This window comes from Vulpes lagopus, chromosome 23 (assembly GCF_018345385.1).
Source record: "Vulpes lagopus strain Blue_001 chromosome 23, ASM1834538v1, whole genome shotgun sequence".
Classification (NCBI taxonomy): Eukaryota; Metazoa; Chordata; class Mammalia; order Carnivora; family Canidae; genus Vulpes; species Vulpes lagopus.
The window spans coordinates 54,187,683-54,209,573 of NC_054846.1; the positions used below are offsets into that span (position 1 = coordinate 54,187,683).

The 21,891-nt window shown below is 36.6% G+C and overlaps 1 protein-coding gene across 3 annotated transcripts in view; it reads right to left on the bottom strand.

The window, feature by feature from the left end:
* EPS15 (epidermal growth factor receptor pathway substrate 15) overlaps window positions 1-21,891 on the bottom strand; it is a 137,278-nt gene that overhangs the window by 91,480 nt on the left and 23,907 nt on the right. For all 3 annotated transcript variants that reach the window (XM_041738368.1, XM_041738367.1, XM_041738366.1), the window contains exons 2-6: window positions 11,714-11,755; window positions 8,595-8,684; window positions 7,691-7,738; window positions 4,494-4,589; window positions 1,940-2,005 (exon numbers count right to left, since the gene is read on the bottom strand). In XM_041738368.1, the coding sequence (XP_041594302.1) occupies window positions 1,940-2,005; window positions 4,494-4,589; window positions 7,691-7,738; window positions 8,595-8,684; window positions 11,714-11,755 (342 nt within the window). The remainder of the gene's footprint in view (window positions 1-1,939; window positions 2,006-4,493; window positions 4,590-7,690; window positions 7,739-8,594; window positions 8,685-11,713; window positions 11,756-21,891) is intronic.

The window sequence follows — 21,891 nt, forward strand, 5'->3', positions numbered from 1 at the left end:
ACACACACACACGCACAGACAGGCAGAGAGAGAAGCAGGCTCCATGCTGGGAGCCCAATGTGAGACTCGATCCCGGGACTCCAGGATCGCGCCCCGGGCCAAAGGCAGGCGCCAAACCGCTGAGCCACCCAGGGATCCTCTAGGCAATATATTCTTAAAAATTATTTTTAAAACATTTTTTGCTTTCATCAAAATATATTATAAATAACAATCTAAAAGTTATGCAAGAGTTACTCAAGAGTCCAGTATCCCTTCCATTCCTTTCGTAGCTGCAACACTATGTTTGATTTTCTACTATTAGCTTAATCAAAAGAATTTAGTAATAGGAAGGGCTCTGAGAGGAGCATCTAGTCCAACCTTCTCACTGAAATCCATAGCAAGGAAATAACTTGTGAGAACACACAAGCTAGTTAGTGACATTCTACGACCTTCTCAACATGGTATTAAGTCATATTTCAAACTCAGATTTTAAAAAGAAAATAACCACCATAGGAATAAACACCTAGTTTCTTCCATTTTTTCCAAAGCAAGATTTTCTTTTTTTTTTTTTTTTTAAGATTTTCTTTTATCGATAATAGGACATCCCTAAAATCCTGGAAAGTTACCTGTATAACATAAAAAAACTATTGTTCATGGAGCACATGGGTGGCTCAGTTGGTGGAGAGTCAGACTCTTGATTTCGGTTCAGGTCACGATCTCAGAGTTGTGAGATGGAGCCCATGTCGAGCCCTGAGTTGAGTTCTGCACTCAGCAGGCAATCTGCTTGAGATTCTCTCCCTCTGACTCTCCCTATACTTGTGTGTGTGTGTGTGTGCGCACGCGCGCACCTGTGTGTATACGCCCTCTTTCTCTCTAAAATAAATAAATAAATCTTAAAAAAAATTAGCAGTCATGATTTTCCCAGTCAAAGCCAGATTCCTATACTTTTTTAAATTAGTTAATAACACACAGGCATATATGGACATAGAAACCAAGTGACTTTCGGACAAAACTATACATATTTATTAAAAGTCATTTGATCTGCTATATCCTAGTCCTAATATTATTTAGATACTATGATTTTTAAAATCTGATAAATTTTTAAAAGCTGATAAGATTTTATTTATTTTTTAGCTTTTATTTATTTGAGAGAGAGTGAGAGAGAGAGAGAACAAGTGGAGTGAGGAGCAGAGGGAGAAGCAGGCTCACCACTAAGCAAGGAGCCCGATGGGCTTGATCCCAGGACTCAAGGATCATGACCTGAGCCAAAGGCAGACACTCAACCGAGCCACCCAGGTACCCGATAACATTTTTTATTTATTTTTATTTATTTATGATAGACAAAGAGAGAGAGAGAGAGAGATAGAGAGAGAGAAAGGCAGAGACACAGGCAGAGGGAGAAGCAGGCTCCATGCCGGGAGCCTGACACGGAACTCGATCCCAGGACTCCAGGATCGTGCCCCGGGCTAAAGGCAGGTGTGAAACCCGCTAAGCCACCCAGGGATCCCCCTGATAATATTTTTTAAATTGGAGACATAACTAGCATGATGTCTCCAATAGATATAATGCAAAATATCCACTTCAGAAAAAGATTTCATACAAAATTGTTTGTTTTAGAGCCATAAAGAGAATTATCTGGTTAACCAGAATTTTCAAACAGGAAATAATACCAGTAGGGTAAACTACCTATTCATAAAATATTTTCATTAATATAAGAATATGACATCACCATTTTTAGTTTATACTATAACAGAAATGCATTTAAGCCATACTAACTGTTCAAAATGACTGATAGAATAGTAAGATCTCTCAAAAGATTTCTAGTACCAGTATTTCCCCTACAGTAAAAAAATGAAAATCCCATGCAGGTTACAATAGATTTTGGTAGTAGTGGGAGAGGATTAAATGGCTAGGAAGCAAAGCAATGTGTAAGGAAAAAGTAGTTACAAAGTTTACTTACTTTTACAGCCCATGGGAGCTCAGCTATAGAAGTTCCACTGATGAGCAAAGGACTACTGGTATCATGCTAACAAACAAACAAACGAACAAACAAACAATAAATAAATAAATAAAGCACATGAAGAGCTGAAAACCTCACATCAATAAACAAGAAAAAGGTCTTTGGATTTAAATACATTCATACAAAATATGGAACTCAATGCACACAAGACACTATTTTACACTGGCTCTATTAGACTTTCATCTAAATACGAATGAAACAAAAACTGAGTTATCTAAGCTAGCTGCATAAATGATATTAGAGTACTAACTGAAACATTTAGTGTTATAGAAGAAATCTTATTACAACTGATATCAAGATAAAGATATCTGAATGTAACAGAAATATTTGTGGCCCTGTTAACGGATGACTTTTTCCGAACACTATTTAAGGAAAGTAAACTGGGACAAGAACCCAACTTAAGATTTCTTAAGTTACAAGAACATGAACCTATTAACAGCACGCCCAAGTTGTTATATTTATCTGCTTTTAGAGACAGATGGATATATTTGAAACATTTTTATAATAATATAGTTAGGAAACAAATCCCTAAATTAACCCTCTGATTCCCTACCTAAACTTACAAATGCAGAAATTCTCAAAACTGAAGTTAAATTCATAATACTCAGAGCAAATACTTTTAAAGTTTTAAATTTAAAAACAAGAGCCACAGTGCCTGGGTGGCTCATTCAGTTACACGTCTACCTTCAGCTTTGGTCATGATCTCAGGGTCCTGGGACTGAGAGCCCCAAGTGAGGTTACCTTGCTTAGCAAGGAGTCTGCTTCTCCCTCTCTCTCTAACTCTCTCCCTCGTTTGTGCACACACTCTCTCTCATATAAATAAATAAAATCTAAAACAACAAAAAATAAATAAGAGCCATGAAACTTCTGGAAAGGGGGGTAGAGTAGGGAGGACCAGCCCTATTAGACATACAAATTACCAAATATGATAATTAAAACAATGTTAGGTAAGCATATGAATAAACAGATCAATGGGTAAAAACAAAAAAATCCAGAAAGGAACTAAAAATACATGGCTGTGGTGGCATTCCAAATCAGTAAGGAAAAGACCGGTTATTTTATAAAGTGGCCATCCTGGAAAAACATCAATTTGAACCCATACTCATACTTAATATCAAGACTAACATAAATGTGAAAAAATAAACTATAAAAAAATTAAATCCTAGTAACTCATAAAAAAAAATCACTTCTTTATGAAAAAAATCACTATGATTTCAAGACAAATTGACAAACTAGGAAAATATATGTGTGTGTGTGTATATGCAGTATATATACATAACCTCTAGAATTCAATTTTTAAAATGATCAATAACCTAAGAAAAATGGGAAAAGCTTTAAACAGACATTTCACATAAAGGTAATGAAAATGACTTATAAGCATGAGAAAAACTACTCAAACTCACTCTGTAAAACCAAATGGACAAATTAAAACTACACTCAACATTCCATTTGTCACCTCTCAAATTGACAAAGATCAAAAAGTTTAACAGAATGTTAGCAAAAGAGCACTTGACCAACTGATGGTGGGTTTGTAAACGAGTACAACCACTAAGGAACACAAGTTGATATTACATATGAAAACTCCACAAATGCACAAACTTCTGAAACAGCAATTCCACTTCTGAGAATATGCACATATATTTTTGTACATGTAAAATGACATATATCCAAGGTTATTATTCATTACAGCATTTTTTAATAATAAAAGATTAAAAACAAGCTAAAAGCCTATCAATAGGAAGGTAAATAAATTATGGTAGAGGGGAGGTATGGAGGGGATAGGTTAAATAGGTGACAGGAATTAAGGAGTGCACTTGCTGTGATGAGCACTGGGTGTTGTAGGCAAGTAACAAACCACTCTATTGTACACCTGAAACTAATATAACACTGTATGTTAATTAACTGGAATTTAAATAAAACATTTAAAAACTTTTATGTAAATAGAAGCAAGGAAATACTATACAGCTATTAAAAAGAATAAATACCCTTTTATGTAAAGATCTCTAAAACATTATTTAAAAAGGTATAGAATTGTGTTTATTAATTGTACACTACAATCAATGTAAAATGAGGAAGTGGGTATTTATATTTCTTTAAAACACATATAATGCGATGCCTGGGTGGCTGAGTGGTTAGGTGTCTGCCTTTGGCTTAGGGTGTGATCCCAGAGTCCTAGGATTGAGTCCCACATTAGGCTTCCTGCAGAGAGTCTGCTTCTCCCTCTGCCTGTTTCTCTGCCTCTCTCTCTGTGTGTCTCATGAATAAATAAATAAAATCTTTAAAAAATAAATTAAAAAATAAATAAATACACATATAGTAACTCTGGAAGAATATACAAGAAACTAATAACAACAGTAGCCATTAAGAAAGAAAATCAGGTAGCTGAGTGATAGGGGTTAGGGAAATTATTTTTTAATATAGCAATTTTAATTTTTAAATCATGTTGTATCATTTTAAAAATTAAGTACAATTTAAACTTAAGATCATTTCTTACAAATCTTGGTGGAGGAACAGCCAGGTTCAAGCTACTCAGAGAAACCTCTAATCCATTCTGGGCACATGCCACAAGTCGCAAAGCAACAAAGAATTCCTGAGAAAGAGAAGCATGAAGTTAAGTACATTAATTATCTATCTACCTATCTAACCATCCAACCACATTACAATCTGAAAATGTAAAACAATTCATAATTACTCCAAGATCTTAATGTAGCAACAAATAGCACATTTGCCTGAAAACACTTGCTGTAAAATTCAGAAGATATCTATGTACAAAGACGTTCCTAACCTTATAAATAGCAAAAGGTGTTAATATAAATGGGAAAATATTTAAATAAACTGTGATAATACAGATAGTAGAAATTATACAAGATTAATACATTCTTGGGATCCCTGGGTGGCGCAGTGGTTTGGCGCTTGCCTTTGGCCCAGGGCGCGATCCTGGAGACCCGGGATCGAATCCCACATCAGGCTCCCTGCATGGAGCCTGCTTCTCCCTCTGCCTGTGTCTCTGCCTCTCTCTCTCTCTCTCTCTGTGACTATCATAAATAAATAAAAATTTAAAAAAAATTTAAAAAAAAAAAAGATTAATACGTTCTTCAAAGAACGCTTACTGATGTTAAAAATGGTTTTTATCATTTAAGTGAGGAAAAGAGTCTGGAAAAAAACCCAGAAGAAAATAACAACTGAATGTTATCAAAAGTCATCTCTGGATTTAAGATGATAAATTTTGAAACTGGACCAATCATTCAAGTGATTCAACCACTGCTATTCCAGGAAAGCTACAGAGAATACAGAGCTACTGTGTAGCATCTAAAACAATTACATAACTGCTTCACTTCAAAATACTTGTAAATCTCTCCCAAAGGTCCTTGGATTTTTGGCCTTTTAAGTCTCAGTTCAAAATTTAATAAATAAATGCAGAGATGCTGAAGCAACTGTTTTTCGGTCTGGGAATAAACACAACAAAAGCCTTTACTCCAGTTTTAATCACTTTCAACTTAGTATCGTTGCTGATGCAATCAACCCTTCACCACTTTTCTCAAACCTCCTATTCTCACCAATACCATTCTTACCCAATTCTTACTTATTCTTAGAACCTTGCAGGTTGTCTGCTTTATGTAACACCTTGCCTTCACTCACAAATTTCTTAAAAAGGTGATATTTCAAGATCTCCCCTTCTCTTTTCATTCACTCCATAAGCTTTTATGCAATCCCACTTGAACTTCCACCATTAGCTAGAGAAACCACTGCCTATGTCACAAATAACTTCTTAGCTACCAAACACAATAGCCTCAAAACACAAAACACAAAACACAAAAAACTTCAACTCATTCTGCTTGTTCTTTTGGCAGTCTGGACAGTATGATAACTCCCAGAAACTCTCCTCCACCAACATAGCTCCATAAAACTCTCCTACTTTTCCTCTGACCTTTCAAATCTCTTGGAGTCAATGCCTCCCCCAACCTTTAAATACTGGTATTTTGGGGCATCAGGTCATGATCCCAGAGTCCTGGGTTAGAGCCTTACATCAGGCTCCCTCCTCGGTGGGGAATCTGCTTCTCCCTCTCTCTCTGCCCCTCCTCCCTCATAGGCATGCATGTATACTCTCTCTAGTAAATAAATAAGATCTTTAAAAAATAAATAAAAATAAATGCTGGTATTCTAAGTCCTCCAAAATCAACCTTTTTTACTTTCTCATGTTATAAGAGATTCAATTACTCTTAGGTAATCAGGTCCCCTCCCATAGTATGGACAGGCTCTGAAGTGAAATAGTCTTGCATTAAATTCTAGTTCTGCCACTTAAAGTTGTGAGGCCATGGACAAGTTAAATAAAATTTTTCTAATACCTTTGCCATGTAATATGAGGTACAAAATAAAAACCATACTATAAGAACGAAAACACCTACTGTCATTTTTGGCACATAGAAACTCAATAAATATTGGTTTTTTTCCCTTTGTTTCATGTTAATTCAAAAATCTGCTTCTCTCATGCAAACATCAAAGTTTAAACTGCAGATCCACAAATCCAGCCACTTGGATATATATAACAAAGACAACTCAACTCAACATCCGAAGTTCAGTAATATCAGAGTGAAGAATTTATTACACTATAAACTCTTGAAGACAGGGACCATATCTGTCTTGTTCACGCCTGCATTTCCAAAGCCTGACTCAAAACAGGTATTCAACAAATATTTGCTGACTGAGCGCACAGTACTCTGGCTGCTCATATGAAGCTAGTTTTCCTATGTCTCCAACGTACCAATTAGCCCTTCTGCCCAGAGGCTCTATTGGGGACTATAATCTAGCCCTAGAATCTTAATTAAGAGACTTGATTCGTACTCTCTCATCTAAATTTCCCATCCCTTTTTGGAGTTTGATGCTGCTTCAGCTGTTCCCATATAGGGGAACTAATTTTGAGTAGCAGTGCTCAGCCAATGTATCAGCATGCAGCAAGCTTTGAATTCAGTGCTGTGGAAATCTACCCATCTCCAGTCCTGAAATCCATCCCTAACAAGCTAAATTTCAAAGTATACTGATGGTGTCTAATATTCATAATCACTTTCATATATTTCTAGTCTAGGGTTTACTCATGGCCTGTAAACCATTTTTTGGTTTATATGCCAAAAGTAAGACCTAGACAGAATACTCACAAGTAAGTATATTGTACAGGGTACCAAAGGTAGCGATATTAGGAGGTAGGGCCTTTGAGACATGCTTAAGGCATCAGAATGGGGGCCTCATGGGATTAATGCTTTAAAAAAGAGGGTCCAGAAAGATCCCTAGCCCCTTCTGCCATGGAAGGATACAACAAGAGGTCTGTGACAAAGAAGATAGTCCTCACCCAAACATGCTGGCAGCCTGGTCTTGTGTTTCGAGCCTCCAGAACTGTGAGCAATACATTTCTGCTATTTATAAGCCATCCAGTCTATGTTATCATGTTAGAGAAGCCCCAACAGGCTACGACATTCCAGGAGAACAATGTTACCAAATTAACACTAACATTTGGGAATCAGTTACTTTAATGTCTATTGAATTGGAAATATTTTCCAATATACTGTTATAACACTTTCCCTTGGAAAACCTAATATTGGTAAAAAACCAATTCCTAGTTTAAAACTAGAAAAAATCCTTGTTATTTTTTATTCTGAAGCACTCAAAAACTTTTTCATATGAATCTCGGAATCTTACTTGTTTGTTCAGGATTCCTTTGCCATTTGTGTCAGCTAAATCCCAAATCTGAAATTCAGAAAAAAAAAAGTCAATCTGTTTTTTAAACAAAAATCATCTTAAAGATACATTAAATCCCTGCAATTTACAACTTCATTCTCTTTGGTCATCAGATTTAAGAATCACAGAATTAAAAGTGGGAAGAAACCTTGAAGGTCATTTAGTGCAACCCTACACAAAGATACTATGGCCCAGTGAGATACTTGCTCAAGAACATTCAAGGCATCAAGAAAAGAACTGAAATGCAGGTTCTAACTTCCAAGTCCAATGCCCTTTTCATTAACCCAGGTTCTAACTCCAAATTCAATGCTCTTTCTACTAGAACATACTACCTTGATTTTAGGTCCATATTAAGATGGTATTCTTCCTTACAGGCAAGCTGAAACAGTTCATGTTTATTTGTGAATAATTAATATCAGTATCATGTATAAGGATTCACCAGGAGATCTAGCAGGAGAGGGACTTTCCACTTCTTTGTGCTCTTTTCTAAGTCTCTCATCCCCAACTCTATTCACCACAAATTAAACACAGTTAGAGACAGTTATAGTACAGGAAACAAAGACAGAGCCAACTCTCTGAGTGGGTGGCAAGGTTCCCAGTCTGCACTGTTTCTCCCTCAATACCCAAATGTACTATTCCTTCCTCATTTCATCCTACTAAAAAGTAATTGGTTTTCTAAAAATCCGAAAAACCCCTTACTTTTCAAAAGAGTAAATCACTGCACCACAAATTCCCTTTACCATTACTATAACTGCTTCAATGATTCAGTTCTAAGTTTTTTGATGTTATCTTTCTAAATTTGCATCCAATTTATTTATACTAAATAAATATTCATTATAGTCTAATTAAAATGAATAAATATTACCTTTCCAAGTATCAAGTCAGGAAGCCCTGATCTTTTCAGGAAAACAGCAGCATCAGAAGCCAATACCCTTCCAGTATTGCCTGTATCAACCTGAAAAGATTTAAACCATAAGTTGCTGACAACCATAGAGACAAAGTTATCATCATTTTACCTGCCTTCCTCCCTGTGACTTGGGAACTGACTTTTTTAAAGGGGACAGGAATCCTTTGACTAACAAAGGCCAAGAAAGGGCAGCATTTCCTGGAGAGGACTTCTGACAAATGGGAGTACCTGTAGATCTGGGGGTTTTTTCAAACATTTTTAAATCATTAACTTCTGCTTTTATATTTATTCTTAGAAACTGTAACACCTAAAAAAAAAAAAAAATCAAAGGAGTATTAGCTCTAAAACCAGCAGTGATTCCATAATAAACTTAAGGAAATACTTTTTAAATTCTTAAGTTCCTAATTGATAGGAACTTTCCTTTAAAACAGAATGTCACAGGGGCAGCCCCAGTGGCTCGGCGGTTTAGCGCCGTCTACAGCTCAGGGCGTGATCCTGGAGACCTGGGATCGAGTCCCACGTCAGGCTCCCTGCATGGAGCCTGCTTCTCCCTCTGCCTGTGTCTCTGCCTCTCTCTCTCTCACTGTGTGCCTATCATAAATAAATATTTAAAAAAAAAAATGAAAAGTAAATTTTTAAAAAGTCATGGAAAAGTAACACGATACAAGGATATTTTTGAGCTAGCTGTTTTTCCAGTTTAAAGATTAAGATTGTTGTAAACATATACAAAGCATTCCAGACAGGCCAATCCCAGCAAAGATGCAAAAGAGAAATCCTTTCTTTCAAGTGCTTGAATGTGGAATAAATCACTCAGAAAAAAAAAAAAAGAGAGAGAGAGAGAGAAGAAAAAAAATTGCCAAAAAAAAAAAATTGCCCAATTCAAATTTTGGGTAACAAATTAGTACAAAAATATTAACAAACCTGCCTCTAAAAATCTCCAGGACTCCTTCTACTTTGCCTGCTCCCTGACTGCAGGGAGAAGGGAATATCTATTCCTAGCAGGGGAAACACTGATCAAACTTTTATGAAATATTTATGTATCATATTACAATTTGACTATCTTCCTTTCTTTTGGTTACTATAATAAATTAAACACAGCCATTTAGTCTCTGTCACATACAAGAGTTTCTGTTGTACTGTGACACTTGCCCTGCCATAAGCTATAGGCTAGAACTTTGTCTTCATCAAAGATAAACAGTCTCAGAGCCTCACGGAAAGAACTATCCCATATAATCTGAATTATTAACACTTCAAAATACAGACTTTTTAATAAAGACTTCTGAACTGACATCACTTTAGACAAGTCTCAGTCTATACTAGTGGACTAAGTCAGAAGATCCAGAACTGTGCAGTCCAGAATTAGATACATTTCATGAAAGCAGACTCCTGACCCAAGCAAGGGAAGAAGAATTAATTACACACGACTTAATGAACTGCTGGGGAATATTTAATTATGGTTATTAATTTGGAATACTGTTGGTATTATTGTTAATATTCTGTTTTCTAATGGATATGTGGAAAAGCCCTTTCTTTTTTCTCCTTATATTGATTTAGTAGGCTCTGCTTTTATAAACTGAATGAAATAGTTTTCAATGGTATCTGATTTTCACTGACCTCAGAACTCAAAAACAAATCTTTCAATGGAATGTTCTTATTTTTATGGCAATATAGTTATTAACAGGTTAAATAATTTTTTCTTTTTATCAGGATATAGTTGAGTTGGGATCCCTGGGTGGCACAGCGGTTTAGCGCCTGCCTTTGGCCCAGGGCGCGATCCTGGAGACCCGGGATCGAATCCCACGTCGAGCTCCCTGCATGGAGCCTGCTTCTCCCTCTGCCTGTGTCTCTGCCTCTCTCTCTCTCTCTCTCTCTCTCTCTGTGACTATCATGAATAAATAAATAAAATCTTAAAAAAAAAAAAAGGATATAGTTGAGTAAATAAATTGTATAAAATATGGCTTATGTGAGAATAATGATCTTTTATTCAAAAAGAACAAGCCACTATTAAGGAAAAAGGACTGACTTAAGCAGAGACAATGTCTAGAAAGCCCTCCCAGTTTTCTGCAACCCAGTTTATAAGGTCCCAGTCTCAGAGACAGTAAAGCAAGGTCACTTAGCAGGCTAGAAACCTCAACAGACAGGGAAATCTCAAAATGAGATAAATTCATTCAAATTCCTATGTACTGCAGATGAAATATGGGGGAAAGAATTTCTAAGATTTGGGCCCTACTCTCAAGATAGAGGAAAAACAGCAAAGGCTTTAAATAGTGCAATCCAAGATTCTTTAGGAATAGAAGTTAAATTATAGAAAACATAGCAATGCAATGATTCCTACCCATACCAATAAATGAATTTTGTCTAGTGGAGAATATAAATCTCTACAACTCATATTCTCATTTTTACATCTTACTGGTTCTCCCAGTAATTAATTGAGGTAAATAAAATCCTTGACTCACATGCATTTCATACTTGTATTTCTATGAGAATCATAGTTTTAACTTTGCGAAAATTCAACTTTAATAAGTATTTTTATAAGATTTTATTTATTTGAGAGAGAATGAGCATGCACATAAGAGAACGAGCAAGAGTGGAAAGGGACACAGGGCGGGAGAGAGGAGGGAGTAAGGGGAATCCAACAACCCTGAGATGGTGACCTGAGCTTAAATCAAGAGTTGGTTGCTTAGCCAACTGAGCCATCAAGGTGCCCCTAAACTTTAATAAGTCTTAAAAACAACAGAAAAGTCATTTCTATTTGCTATAATTAATTTCTATATTTATATCTGCATGAATATATTTAATATTATATGGATTTTATAACCTAAATCTAATAGTACACATTATATGGATAGATAGACATTTAAGACAATTAAGTGTTCGGGCTTAATTATCTCTTTTCTTCATTTTTCTGATAGCTTGTCAAAAGTATTAAGCACTCAAAACAAAAGGTTAAAGCACAGGAAATTGAAAACAAGACACATCAAATGTGTTTGGCTGGCTGGTAACCTGCAAATATACAATCAAGAGTTGAAAAAACATTTTTAAATTCAATTTTATATTCAAAGAAACAAAAATCTTACCTGTCTGTAGTATTTTTCATATATAGGATTCCCACTTGATAACTAAAATAAACAAACAATTAGAAATTAAATACTAATCAATCATCTGTATATTTGCATTCATTCAACAGAAATTTGTGAAACAAAGATGAGTAAGAGTAAAATATCCTTATTTCAAACAGTTTGGCTTAGTTTCTTTTAAGGAGGAAGGGAAAGTGGATAAAGGCAGCCATATGGATTATTAAGAATCAAGTAGAAAAAAATAGAACAAGAATTTATTTTTATTTTCTAGAACAAGAATTTTAAAATTATTTTTGTCATCAAAACCTTTTTTCCTCATGCAAAATTTTACCAAGAAACCCAATATATAGACAGTTGAAAGTCCAAAAGCATTCATCTTCTTCTACCTAAGTGTCCAAGGTCCCTATGAATACAACTCAAAACCATTTTGATAAAATAATCAAGTGAATATACAAGCTGATAAACAAAAAGATATTTATATCATCTTATCTGAAATGCTTGTAGGCAAGGAGTTCATACCACAGTTCAAAGGGTTCCCTGGACTGCTAATGAACAGATTTACTATCTCATCTGAAAGGCAGCATAGGAGTATTAATGTCTGAAGGCTCAAGTTCACCTGTACATGAATGTGTAAGAGTGTTCTAGAACCAGGAAGGAAATCCAAGAAGACTTCAAGGAAGTGACATCAGTGCAGGCATTTGAAGTATGGATGAGAAGGGGAAGAGGCTGAGTCTACATAGAGGTAAGAGCATGCACAAAGGCCTGCAATCAACAGAAAGCTCAGTTAATGTTTGAAAAGAGTAAGTTCTGGGGATCCCTGGGTGGCGCAGCGGTTTGGCGCCTGCCTTTGGCCCAGGGCGCGATCCTGGAGACGCGGGATCAAATCCCACATTGGGCTCCCGGTGCATGGAGCCTGCTTCTCCCTCTGCCTATGTCTCTGCCTCTCTCTGTGTGTGTGTGACTATCATAAATAAATAAAAATCGAAAGGAAAGGAAAGGAAAGGAAAGGGAGAGAGAGAGAGAGAAAGAAAGAAGAAAGAAAGAAAGAAAGAAAGAAAAGAAAGAAAAGAGTAAATTCTGAATGGTATCAGGAATTGGAAAGAAGATTGTGAAGTTTTGTAAAAGGCAACTTAAGGGATTCACACGCCACAGTAAAAGTAAAGAAATTGAGAATAGACAAAGAGGACAGATTCAAGAGTTATTAACGTAGTATTAGGTCTCGGTGATTATTTGTGAAGAGGGAAAATAGGACGGAAAGTAGAAGCTACTTAGGAAATAATTTTAATGGACCCAATAGAGGACCTGAACACTGGCAATGGCAGAAAAGAAGGTATGGTCTGAACAAATGTTTGTAAAATGGATTTGACAGCACTTATTAAGTAGATGAGAGGGACAAGAGAGGCTTAGTTAGAAATACAAACAGGAAAAAATCTTCAAGCAACAAGGCTGGGCCTATAGCCTTAATGGGTATAAAACTAGATTAGGAAATAAACATTTAGGACACCTGGGTGGCTCAGTCAGTTAAGCACGGGCTTCATCCAATCAGATGAAGATCTTAAGAGAAAAGACTGAAGTCCCCTGAGGAAGAAGAAATCTTGCCTCCAGAAAGCCTCTAGATTCAGGAGCAACATCAGCTCACCCCTGGGTCCCCAGTCTGCTGGCCTGCAGATTTAGGACTTGCCAGCATCCACAATCACATAAGCCAATTCCTTAAAATCAGTCAATCAGTGTATGTGAATGTGTGTGTATGTCTATCCTGTTGGTCCTGTTTCTCTGGAAAACCCAGTTTTTTCTGTTTTTTTGTTGGTGGGTTGTTTTTTTTTTTTTTTTTTTTTTTTTTTTTTCTGGCGAACCTAAGGGAAATTTTATTTACTCTTCTTAAAGTAGTCTAGTTTAAAAACCAGAGGTTAAGTGAGAGGAAAGAACACAAAATCTTCCCCAGACAGACAGATGTACAGAAGGGGGGAAGTAGGGCTTCAGGTCAGATCTTCTCCATCCTGGAAATGAGGTCATCACAGATTCAGGTTAATTCTTCATTTTCCTTAGTCTTCTGCTCTACTGTCTTCTCCAGTGACTGGATGCGCATCTGCTCCTTCCTCAGGCTGGCCTGGAAGGCCAAGGCCTCCGCTTGGGCCTTGCCACGCACCTGAGCGATCTCCTCACTGGCCAGCTTGAGCTTCTCTTCTGTGTGGGCCTTCAGGGCCTGGTACCACTGGCCCTCCTTCTCAATCCTCACTATGTAATCCTCAACACACTTCTTCAGAGATTCTTCATTCGTGTGATACCCCTGGATCACTTCCTTCTGTTTCTCAAACCGCTTGAAGAGGTCAGAGAAAGACTTTTCCATGGAGCTTAGGTCTGCAGCCAACTGGTCTTTTTCCTTTAGAATCTTCTGGATTATGTTAATACCTAATCTCAGAGAGGTTATTTATCCAAGCTGTTAAATGGCAAATATTGTTTTTAATTTATTTTTTATTGGTGTTCAATTTGCCAACATATAGAATAACACCCAGTGCTCATCCCATCAAGTGCCCCCCCTCAGTGCCTGTCACCCAGTCACCCCCACCCCCCGCCTACCTCCCTTTCTACACCCCTTGTTCATTTCCCAGAGTTAGGAGTCTCTCATGTTCTGTCTCCCTTTCTGATATTTCCCACTCATTTTTTCTCCTTTCCCCTTTATTCCCTTTCACTATTTTTTATATTCCCCAAATGAATGAGACCATATAATGTTTGTCCTCCTCCGATTGGCTTATTTCACTCAGCATAACACCCTCCAGTTCCATCCATGTCGAAGCAAATGGTGGGTATTTGTCGTTTTTTTTTTTTTTAATTTTTTATTTATTTATGATAGTCACAGAGAGAGAGAGAGAGAGAGAAGCAGAGACACAGGCAGAGGGAGAAGCAGGCTCCATGCCCCGGGAGCCCGACGTGGGATTCGATCCCGGGTCTCCAGGATCGCCCCCTGGGCCAAAGGCAGGCGCCAAACCGCTGCGCCACCCAGGGATCCCTATTTGTCGTTTCTAATGGCTGAGTAATATTCCATTGTATACATATATAAATGGCAAATATTGTGATAATTAATATAAAGACTTAATTTTGTTATAGTATGTTTTAATAATTTTATTTCTGAAAACTGTCTTTGTCTAGAACTACTATACTTACCTGTCAATGTAATGAAATCATTTTGATGCCAAAAAATATATTTCAAAAAACTTTCAGAATTTTAAATATTTATAAGTATCCCTTTCATTCTCAAAAATGTCCAAATTTGGTAAAAAATTACATATCCATCCTACTTATAGATAAGGGTGAAAATACTTTACTAGAGGAAGCAAATAAAATACATTCCATCTATAATGAAGAGTTAAATTATAAAGATGATTCAGTTGAATTTTTAGTGCTGAGGGGAGAGGAATGGGAATCTCATACACAAAAAGAAATTCTGAGCTCCAAATTGTACTTTACTAATCCTCACATTACAGACTCATTGGTTACTACATAAACACATTTGAGAAGGCATTAGCACACTAAAGTGTTCTAAAGTACACCCTGTATTGATTAGTATACTAATACGATACAGCTAAGTGAGAATGGAAAAAGCTATCCAAATTGCCAATTCACTCATCAAGCAAAAAGACCAAAGAGTGTTTTTGGTGTGTCTCGGCAAAAACTTTTTTCCTGAAATATCATTTTAAATCAAAAAGAAATCACAGATACACAACACACATAATGAATGCAGAAATAAATTTAGCATATAGCTAAAATGGTATAAATTATTTTTACATTCTTTGTTGTACTACTCTGTATTCTTTTTTATAAGCATTTTCTATTTTTATAATTAAAATAATAAAGCTATTTTCAAATTGAGGGAAAATACAAAAATCCCCAAAATATGAAATCCATATTCAAAACTGCATATGAATTTTTAGTATCTAAATTAATTTCTAAAGGAAAACTTTTAAAGTTGTCCAAATAAAAATTTGACCTTTTAAAATTCTAACACTTAAAAACAATTATTTATTAGCTATATAATAAATTCATCAGTTGCCACAAAGTAAAATATTCATAAATATAAGAATTCCTTCTAAAGAGTCAGTAGCTATTTATTACTACTCTGAAAAAATGTTAAGGGCTTGTAAATAATAGATGTTAGAAAGCAAATACAGTTTTGTAAAAAAATACTCAAGCTTTGGTATCAGATGTCCAAAGTCCAATTCCACTACTTCTTAGATGAACCTGAACCACTTATTTCACTTCTTTAAAATCCTGTCTCCTTGGGGAGCCTGGGTAGCTTAGTTAGTTAAGTGTCTTTGGCTCAGGTCATGATCTCAGGGTCCTGGAATCGAGCCTTGCACTGGGCTCCCCACTCAGCAGATTGTCTGCTTGTCCCTCTGTCCCTCCTTTTGCTCATGCTCTCTCTCTCAAATAAATACAAAATAAAATTAGAAGCCTGTCTCCTTATCTGTAAAGTGCTAGTAATATCTATTTTTCATAAGTCTCATATGGATTAAATTAATTAAAGAGATGGCTGCCTGTTTCCTAATATCCTTTCTTCTTTCTTTAGAACAGTACCCCTAAGCCTTATCTGGACACGTGGACACCTAGCTAAAGCTACATTTCCCAGCCTCTCTTACAATCCCAGTTCTCCTCAATGGAATGAGGAAAAAAAAAAAAATAATGTGTCCAACCCAGGTCTATGCACCTACAGGGAAGTCTGGAGAATGTTTTCTACCTCCTAGCCCTTCTTCCAGCTTGTCAAATACAGGTATGTTGGCAGAATATGGACCAGTTGTCCAGACTGAGATGGAAAACATGGTTGAGAATAAAAGAACAACAGGAGAAAAAGGGCCTAGGTCCCAGATACTATCATAAAGATGCTATGTCTGTCCTATACCACTTACCCTACCTGGACAGTTGCTTAAGGGAGATAAACTCTCTCTGTTTAAACCAGTGTGATTTTGGCTTGAACCAATATTCTAACTAGTGCAACAAAGAAAAAGAAAGGAATTGTGGGGCACCTGGGTGGCTCAGTGGTTGAGTGTCTGCCTTTGGCTCAGGTCGTGATCCCAGGGTTCTGGGATTGAGTCCCACATCAGGATCCCCACGGTGAGCCTGCTTCTTCCTCTGCCTCTCTGTGTCTCTCATGAATAAACAAAATTAAAAAAAAAAAAGGAGCTGCTATTTTTATTAAGAAAAAAACATTTAAAGTATCATAAACTTCAGTAAGAAAAAAGTTACTACAGAGGTATTGCATACTATACCATCCTAAGGTAGGTTGCATTATAATTCTCATCTATTCTCCTCTTTTCAAAGTATCATTAACACCTCTGCCAGTTGCCATGTGACTTGTAGTGTGTCTCTGTGGCAAGTACAACCCTACTGTTGTTGGCTTGGCCATGAGACTTACTTTGGCCAGTGAAATAGAAACTTCCATCTGCAAGTAGAAGCTTTAAGAGCTATGTTTCCACTAACTCTTGCTCTTTTCTCTCTACCAAGAGAACAGTATGTCACAAATAGGGGGTGCTCTTGCAATCTGGATCCTAAAATGAAAAAGAATCATGGAGTAGAACTGTAGTTGATTACTAGGGAACCTATAATGTGAGCAATAATTAAACCTCTGTTATTGTAAGCCGATATTCTGCGTTATTTCTTATTGCAACATAATCTAGCAAAACATACAGGTAATCTAACACCAAAGAATACCAGGTAGTAAAAAAAAGAGGAGGAAGAGGAGAAGGTGGTGGTGGAAGAAGAGGAGATGGTGGCCCTGGTTATTAGGGAAATTCATAGGTTAATAAATAAATGTCAAGAATTGCCTCATGGAATTTTTAGTTTCATTTTTGGGGGTCTTGTCATAGGAGACTATGATTCTATAGTGCACAAAATGAACTGAAACTTTAGTGTTATTAGGCTTATTGTAAATAGTTATAGAAGGATGTGGGGAAAAAAAGGTAAAAATAGAGAAATAACCTCTAAAACATAACGTTTATCTTTTTTCCGTTAATCACAGGGCCACACAATGAAGAGTAACCAGTGAGTAACATGATAAAAAAAAAATAACCAGTGTATAAATTAATAAAATGAAGGGAGTGGGTATGAATATAAAGAAAATGAAAAATCTTTGTGATGGAACAGTTATCTTAATTGTTGCTAGTTACATGAATCCACACATGATAAAACTTCATATGCATAAAACTACATACAAATACACACACATGTGTCTATAAAACCAATGACATTTGAATAAGTCCTATGAACTGTGCCAGTGTCAATTTCCTGGTTTTGCTATTGTAGTAGAATTATATGAGGTATTACAATTAGGGACAACTGGATAAAGGATATATGCAACCTCTCTATAGTACTTTTTGCAAATTGCCATGTAAACGTGTTATTGAAGACCACTATGAAATAAAGAGGCAGCAATCCAGACAGGAAGAACACTGTGTATAAAGGCAAACAGATACAGAAGTCTAGGTAATGAAAAGAAGACAATGGGAAAGATTTTATTTTTCTAAATAAACCACCCAAAATCTGTTTTGTTTTGGTCAATCTAAAAATTTAAGAAAACAAGTAACAATTCAGTACTAGTAGACATAGAAAAATAAGTGTTATAAAAAAAATAAATGTTACAATGCACACAATTTTCCAGGTAATTTGCCATGCAAGTACTTTTTACATATTAACACACAAAAATTCAGCTTATTAAGAATACAGCCTTTTAATGCTCCATTTTCAAGAGAACTGAGGAACCAGAAGTGGAACTAGCCCTGACATCCTTTCAACTACTCAATCACAACCAAAACCACCAATTCCTTTAATGATGGAACAGCAGGTACAAAGGCCAAAGTAATGAATACAATCAGAAAAGCCTATTCATTTATATACATAATTTACTCAATGTGAATGGCTTGCAAAGGAGACTAAATCCTTCTGACACTCTTGTGATGTCTAAAACAGACTTGTATATTTCACAATACAAAGGAAAACAGGATAAAAATGAACAGTAAGCAGAAGAATGAGAAAATAAAAAGGGGCAATTCAAACTGACAAAAGGAAACAGCAATCTGAACATGTCTGAAGCATCAAAAGAACGTCAATAATAATGAAACTCAGGAAGGAAAACAACCCTGAAGCTGAGTAGAGGATGGAGAAAAAAGCAAGTGCTGTGAGCAGTCCTCACCTTTAAAGCTGATGAGAAGCTTAAGGTAACACAAGCAGGCATCTGGGCAGTTCACTTAGAGAATGCAGTTCACTTAGAGAATGCACAGATTTTGAAAGCTTTCTTAATACGGTTCTTGAAGTATTCCTAGGTCTCTGCCTACTATGTTACCAATTTAAAATGGTTTGTTATGGGACAAACATGAGATGTTAGCATGTTTGCAGAATGGAGCACTGCAACTTTAAGTATAAGCTGTTTGAGGGGCAAGAGTCCTGTATGGTTTTTGGAACCCTAGGTACCTAAACCTACTGCTCTGTCCCTAGAAGACACCTAGTACATTATTAAATTATTAAATGAGTTGTGACTCCTAGAACTCTAGGAGTATTGTTAAGAAAGCTTTCAAAATCTAGATCTAAGAACAGATTTGCTTTGGAGATTATCAGAAATGAAAGGTAAAGGTATTTCAAGTAAACAAAAGGATTTCAAAAGATGCCATAGCCGTATACTACCGAAAAACAGTGGATGTAAACAAACCATACCAACAACTCAGACCAATAACAAACCAGCTTTTGTTAAATCCAGCCCAACCTGGGATCCCTGGGTGGCGCAGCGGTTTGGCGCCTGCCTTTGGCCCAGGGCGCGATCCTGGAGACCCGGGATCGAATCCCACGTCGGGCTCCCAGTGCACGGAGCCTGCTTCTCCTTCTGCCTGTATCTTTGCCTCTCTCTCTCTCTCTCTGTGTGACTATCATAAATAAATTTACAAAAAATTAAAAAAAAAAATCCAGCCCAACCTGATCAAAAATCTAAGTGGCAGAGTGACAAAGAATGAATATAAAGAGTAGCTCTGGTCTCTCCTCAGAAGACAGGAAGCCCTACACATACCAGTCTAGACAGCCCAAAATAAAGAGAAATCACTGGGACAAGCATTATCTTTAAGCATGAATAATACATGAATTCTAACAATTCAAGTAAGGAAGAAATGAAACAAAGTAACTATCTCCTGTATTTATATGTATAGCACTTTACCTTTTACAAAGGACATTCACAACCTCCTTTTTATACATTAACCCAGGTGATCATATCCATTTCCATTGTTCAATACCACACCTAACGCTGATGATTACCAAACTGCTACCTTTACTTCAGACCCTTTCTCTAACTCCAAACTTTTATATTAACCTTCTACATCTCCACTTGGATATCTCCCAAACATCTGACAGAAAAATAAAAAAATTTTTCTCTAAAACCCACTCTGACATCAGTTCTAAAGAGCAAATTCTGTCCCAACTCACAGACTTTGCAAGTGTCATTCTCTCTTCCTGAAAATCATAGTTGGTATTTTCATTTTCTTTAGGACTTAGTTTAAATGTTACCTACCCATTCTAAGATTTTTTTTTGGATCATTTATGATGTAGGTCCTCTTCTCTTTTATATTCTACCTCAGTCTTGCTTGTTTCTGTTTCCTTCAGAAACCCCTTACTATGACTTGTTTTAATTTTGCCTGTGTGTGTGTGTGTGTGTGTGTGTGTGTGTGTGTGTGTTACAGCCCTCACATTAAGGTGAGCTCCATTAGAGCAGAAGCCCTTATCTATCTTGTTCACCATCATATCCCCAATACCTACCACCATATCTACATATGAAAACCCTCAATAAATATTAGTTGAATGAATGATTATTAATGAAATTCCTTCTTACAGTAAATTCTCAAATACTGTTGGAAGTATAAATTCATTTATTCAACATTTATTGACAACCTACTACTTGCCAAAGACTGAGGTAGGCACAGTGATACATAGTCCCTACTTACAAGGAGTTTACTGTCTAGTACATAAAGAAAAAAGTAAGCAAGTCATTTTTTTCCTCAACCTCTACTGAGAATGTTCCCTCCTTACCAACATGAAATAACACCTGGTCCTGTCCTGAAGAGAAAACCAGACATATCTTTTCTCAAAATATTACCTTCAACCTCCCACTCTCAATGGAACTCAATCTCTTACCTCCCTGATAGCACTCTCAGATGGTCCAGTTTTAACATCCAGCCTATCTCAGGGTCCAGAAATGGGATTAAAATCCCCTTTGATTACCCCCACAGCTTGTCCACATTATGTTACTCAACTTTTTGTTTTAAAAACAAAACAATGGGGGGCAGCCCTGGTGGCTCTGCGGTTTAGCGCCGCCTTCGGCCCAGGGTGGGATTCTGGAAACCCGGGATCAAGTCCCATGTCGGACTCCCTGCATGGAGTGGAGCCTGCTTCTCCCTCTGCCTGTGTCTCTGCCTCTCTCTATGTCTCTCAAGCATAAATAAATAAAAATCTTTAAAATAAATAAATAAATAGTTATAAAATAAAACTTAAAAAAAAAAAAAAACAATGGGTGATGGGCATTAAGGAGGGCACTTGTTGGATGAATACTGGGTGTTATATCCAAGTGATGAATCACTAAATTCTATAGGGGCACCTAGGTGGCTCAGTCAGTTAAATATCCAACTCATGATCTCAGCTCAGGTCTTGACCTCAGAGTTATGAGTTCAAACTCCATGTCAGGCTCCACGCTGGGTGCAGAGCCTACTTAAAAAGTAAATAAATAAAGCTTTACTCTTTTGAGGCTCTTACATTTCAATAAAATTACTCTCTTCTTTTCCTTAACACTGGAGTCTTCTGAGGAGGGTGGTGGGATGCGGAACTGGGTGATGGGTACTTAAAGGGCACATGATGAGAAGAGTACTGGGTGTTTACCATATGTTGGCAAACTGAATTTAAATAAAATATTTAAAAAACAAAACAAAACACTGGTGTCTTCTAACCTGGTCTCTACCTCATCTAAGGCTTTGGCAACTCACTGTCTTCCTCTCTACTCTGAATCTCATTACCAATGGATGACTATATCATAGATTAAACAACCCATCCAACAACCTGGCTTCTTACCTCCTAGACCTCTTAACTCCAGTATTCACTGCAAAACATGGAGCTATACATATGCTATGGCCCACTCACTATCTTACTCCCATGGTCACATC